This window comes from Poecilia formosa, unplaced genomic scaffold (assembly GCF_000485575.1).
Source record: "Poecilia formosa unplaced genomic scaffold, Poecilia_formosa-5.1.2 Scaffold2370, whole genome shotgun sequence".
NCBI lineage: Eukaryota > Metazoa > Chordata > Actinopteri > Cyprinodontiformes > Poeciliidae > Poecilia > Poecilia formosa.
In genome coordinates this window covers 5,089-10,569 of record NW_006802309.1, presented here as the reverse complement: position 1 = coordinate 10,569, position 5,481 = coordinate 5,089, and the positions used below count along the sequence as shown (strand labels likewise).

Here is a 5,481-nt window from a genome sequence, read left to right as displayed (position 1 = left end):
CATATCTTCCCAGTGCTCATGAATCATTTGGATTCACTCTGTCAGTGCTTCTCGTTTCTGTACCGGCCGCCTAAATTGCTGCTGGATAAATTATTTAGAAGCTATGGAAACTTCTTTAGCTCTGTCAGCCATCTGGACAAGAAGCCATTGTAAGCTAGCTCTGTCCAGATGAAGAGGCAACACGAGGACGTCTTCCTTTCGTACTTCAAAATAAACCCAAGGTGTTGACCTTAAATCAGTCACCTACACACAAGGAGATATTATAAGTAGCTTAGTCTTCCCTTTGTGTTTTGTGGTACTGTATTTCTTCTCTCCGTCTAGAAAGAGCTATAATTAATTAATGCTAACTCATCTTGGTTGCACATGCAAATTTATATACATCAACGTAGCCAAGACTTTAATGTTGCCGTCTAAAGTATCCCTTTCAAATAATTTGAACTAAGGTGTTGCAAACTCTTCCCAGGTTTATCAAATCCAACACAGATGCAGATGTTCTACAAATATTTGAAGAAAAAAACGTGAGGGGTTGATGATTAGGAGTTAGGCTCTGCTTCCGGACACCAAGACATTTTGGACGACTTAATGCTCTGAACTTTGTGGGACGGTCCCCTCCTGTTCCATCGTCACTGCAGAGCAGTGCACCAGGCAAGGGCCACAAAAACGTGGATTATCTAGATTAGTGTGGAGGAAGTCCTGACAGAACACTTTCTGGATGAATTAGACCTGAGACTGCAATCCAAAGCGTCTCATCCAAATTCAGTGTCTAACCTCACAAATGCAATTTTGAAAGAACGATCAGAAACGACCGCAAACACAGCAAAATCTGTGTTTTTGCTGTGTTTGCAAAAACATCAGCGGTTTGTTCCTTGAGTTCATATATTCACATTTACCTACAGGCCGACAAACAAATCATTTTGGCATTATAGTCAAAGAAAAACTAGAAAAAAGCTTAATCACAAGAAAAACAAGCGTCATCTCTCGGCGTTTATGCTCGTCAGTCACATTCCCTGACAGAGACAGACTACATTTCCCATGACACCCATGTGATTCTGCCAGGGCATCGTGTTCTCTTTGCCCCGTGGCTCTCGTCCTGACCGGGTCATCATTGCCCTGTGCCGGCGTTGAGGGCCGGGGGTCCCGTCACGGCTTCCTGACAGCTCACTTCTGGACCGCGTGCGACTTCCTGTCGTACGGCTCGCTCCCGTCTCTGCTTTCGTGCGCGCTCCAAACAGCGAAGCCCTTCGTCACATTTGTATTGCCGGAGTAATAAAACAACAGTTGGCTGGCAAGCAGAGCCGCCGCTGCTGACAGTATTGATATTTGCAGCTGAGAGCGCCGCGGACCTGACCACACAATATGCTGTGCAGCTCAAGCAATTTCGTTGTGTTCCAACCAAGGGGAGGACAATATGTTCCCTGAAAATACGGCCGCGTGCACCGGGGTCAGCACAAAGGAAAATTTGACATCGCGGCCTACATCCTGCCGAGGACGCGGATGGCCGCATTCACCGACCGAGACATCACACGGTTTAGCTCAAAGCCAAAAGCATCGAACGGAGCAAATAGAGAGAGGCATGTGGCTGTTGCCATGGGGACCAACAGAAAAGCAGAGTTTATTAAAGACATCAGTCAGTCTCTAGCAAAAAAGAAAGAAAAAAAAAAACCCCTAGCATCAGGTGTTTGGCTGTGCTGTGTGTTGTACAGAAAGGAGCAAACAGAGAGATTAATATTCCAAAATGCATTTCAAATACCTTCTTTGTTTTCATTTTGCAAATTGATTTTAACTTCAAACAATTAATCCTTTTCATGAGTTACATTTGCAAATAGATCTGCTAAGATACCTGCTGCAGTGCAAATTCTCTTTGCCACAATCTGTTTCAATTATGGCAAAATCAGGCTTCGTTTGTAGCAATAACATGACAGCTGATGTTTGAGATTCACTTTTGAAGTAAATGAGAGCGGCTCAGGTTTACTTACACATAGAAAGGTCAAACAAAAGGTCAGATTTTAGGCTCAACAATGTCCTTTTTTTGTTCCTTTTTGTTTATACTCCAGGAGTGAATTCATACTTTCACCTCATGACGCAAGATGTAACAGCAGATCGGATTTATAGAAAATGAGACAAAACGAGATTATAGTAATATTGTGGAATTTTTTTTTTCATAATTTTTTTTACAGAGATATTACCGCCAAATGTTGTAATAACTGGCTAAACTTCCTTCACCTGATAAAAATCCCATCCTGACACCAGCTGTGTATCACGTCTTCACACATTCTTTTCTTCAGATTCTTCACATACGGTTGACCCCTGGTATTTGGGGATCACAGCTAACTTTAAAATCCACAAACACTTGAGGCCTTCTCTAAAAAAAACGCTTCCAATTACCTATTTTAATTTTCCATACACCAAATATAGCTCTATATGCATTGACATGCACAGTGGAAACTGTCTTCAAATATCTACAGCCAATCAACACCAAAGAAAATAATCAGCATTCCTGGAGTTTCTGCTGTGCAGAAGCCAGACGTTAGCATGTCAAACAGGTAGCTATTAGCTATTTCAGCTCAACAGGCTGTTTTCTTTCAAATATTTTTGACATGCTCTACAAAAAAAGAATAGGCAGATTGTCTGCGAGTCATTTCTGCATCCCAGAAAAAAAAAAAAAAAAAAAATCCACGAATGGGTGAATCTGAAAACCTCGAACCGCAAATGACAGGAGGTCCGCCGTACACCTTCAGCTCGGCAGAACCTCCTACATCCGCTGTGTTCGGACGGCTTACCGATGAGCTCCTTGTTCCGAATGTCCAGAGCCATGTTCCTCAGGGCCGTGGCCACGGCGCAGACCACCCGGTCGTTGTCTATCCTCAGTAACTCCACCAGGATGGGCAGGCCCTTCTCTTTGCGCACCGCGGCTCGGATGTAGACGGACCACTGGACAATGGGGCGATGAAAAGACGTGGACAAAAATAGAATCAAAGATTTGCAACACTTTCATTTGGTGCCAGTTATTATAGGACAAGTGTTAGCCACATAGACTGTTGTTGACATTGACAGGTACCCCCTGTGACGGGGATGTCAAACTCATTTTCGTTTTGGGCCAAATCAAGATCACGAATGCTCTTAAAGGGCCGGTTGGGCCCTTTAAGAGCATTGAACATCTTCTCAGTCCCTCTGGGATTTCGTGATTCATCTTGTGATGTTTTGCAATAAAAAACAAAGTTGTTTGTGATACTAACTTGGAAATATTTGCAATATTTGCACTTATTTATGACGATAAATGCAACTTTTTATTATTTGCTGCATGGACTATAATCTGACATCAATTAAGGCAGAGGCAGCTGTTTACTACAAGTAAACGTTTTTGACAGAAACCACGTATTAGCGCAAAAAGTGCGGGGATTTGTTGATTTGTTGAATTTCCAGGATATTTCTCAAGAAACTGGAGGGACTGATTGGTATCATTTGGCAGTTAAACGCATAAAAATGCATTCATTTGATTGAAAAAGTATTTAAGCACATTTAGTGTTTGGTCTAGATGTTAAGTTGTAAGTAGCATACTGCGCATGTGTTGGATGTAAGGTAATGGGAGGCGGGGCTACAACTGTAGTTTTTCATTCGGTAGTGAGAGGAGCGCGGGAGCGCATGATTTTAACTGTTAACTATTAAAGTGTGGATACTAAAATCAGTTGTGTGATTATTGAGTCAACACTGGAATCTAGAGGGCCACATAAAAAGCTATGGCGGGCCGGATTTGGCCCGCGGGCCTTCAGTTTGACACATGTAATCGTATGCTTACAATTAAGTGATGATAATGACTGCATTATCATCACTTTTTTTCCAGTTAGCTTTGATGAAAACCATCAAGGTTTCTTTTATTTGAAAACGACTTGGACTTTTTCCTCTCTACTGGAACTGCGAGCTCTTCTCCTCTCCTCTCTTCTTTTCGATGCTGCTCGGTACGACAATGACGGCTCTCACCTTCCAGCTGCCGGCGGCCAGGTTCTGCAGAGCCCCAGCTGCTCCCTCCAGGGTGTCCGGGTTGGAGCACTCGGACAGCAGCGTGAGGTAGGGCTTGACGATGGTGGGGTGCCACAACATCTGGATGCCTTTCGGAGGCTCAGCCAAGTCCGGGAAGGGCCCGACGCCGTCCCACTGCAGAACGACAAGGCAGCGGCTCAGAACGGAGGAGCAGTCGCGAGTTCTCGCGTATCTGAGGGGCCCGGCGGCGCTCTCCGCAGGCAAAAGCAGCAAACGAGAAGGAGAGGATTTCCTTGTTTCATAAGGCGCCGATAAACGAGGCGATGCTCATCTGCTGCTTGAATCGGATGAACTCTCGAGCGCTGATGACGCGTTCATGACATACCTCAGAAAATGTTGGCGCGGGGCTGGAAAAACATGGATTTCCCGAGACTGTGCATTCGCTAAACAGAGTAATGATGAGTTCATAAGAAGCTGTAACCTGCCGTGTTTTTAATAATGGAGTGATAAAGCTGTTGTATCTGTCTGGCTGTAAGTTGCATGGCTCTCCATTGTGCAGTGTGAGGGAGAAACGCTTAAAATGTAATAAATATGAATCTGAAAAGTGTGGCATGGATTTCCATCCAGTCACCCTGAATCAATAAATCTAAAACAAACTTTAGATGCAACAAAAGCTGCGGTCAAATTTCGGTGCATCTCTCTGCACTCCTAGGCGGTTTTTTCTTTTTATAAAAGAAAAAAATTGGAGAGTTAGTGTCCACATTACTGTCACAGACACTCTAGCGGATGTACACATGAACTTTGACTGGGCCATTCTAACAAATTATTATGTTTTGATCTGAAGTGTGTTCAGGGAAACATCCAACCTGGTCTCAAATCCTTGGCACCCTCGAAAACGTTTTGCTATGTAGCTGATTAGTGAGTCAAACTTCATTAATGTGACACCTGTCAAGATGAAAATAAATAAAATAAATAATAAATAAAATAAATGTTCGTTTAAATTCCAATGAACATTTGACACCGGAGCAAAACGATCAAAACGACGGAAACGGCAAATAAAATGAATTATGAAAAGTCTGCAAACAAAATGGTCCTTCAATTTTGCACCCAAGGACCAAACTGAATACATTTGTCATCCAGCTTTTGGTGGAAAAAGAGAAAAGAGAAAAATGATAAATTATGCCAATGGAAATTATTGGGCTTGTTTTAATTAATTGATTTATGGGTTAATGTGACAGACCAAGCAGTTATTTGTTAAAACCAGACAAAATTCAGATTTTTCTCCCATTTTACTAGTACATACTCATTTGTGCTGGTCTTGCACTAATCTGGAAACAACTCTGATGATGTCACCCCCCTCTCTAATGCTCGAATAATCTTGCAAACTTTATCTTGCGATACCTTTTTGCAGATTTACCTGAGGACATTGTTTAAGTTTAGTATGTTTTCCTGCCACCCTCTAGTGAATGTCGTGTCATAATCTTCTCGGCTTTGCTTCTGCAG

The 5,481-nt window shown here is 42.8% G+C and overlaps 1 protein-coding gene across 1 annotated transcript; it reads right to left on the bottom strand.

The window, feature by feature from the left end:
• Nucleotides 1–2,544: 2,544 nt before the first annotated feature.
• On the bottom strand, nucleotides 2,545–5,200 carry LOC103133206 (catenin delta-2-like). The gene is made up of 2 exons (XM_007544979.2): nucleotides 3,979–5,200; nucleotides 2,545–2,931 (listed from the first exon to the last, which is right to left on the bottom strand). Exons 1-2 carry the CDS (start codon nucleotides 4,096–4,098, stop codon nucleotides 2,560–2,562), a joined length of 492 nt encoding a protein of 163 aa, XP_007545041.2. The 5' UTR covers nucleotides 4,099–5,200; the 3' UTR covers nucleotides 2,545–2,559.
• Nucleotides 5,201–5,481: the final 281 nt, after the last annotated feature.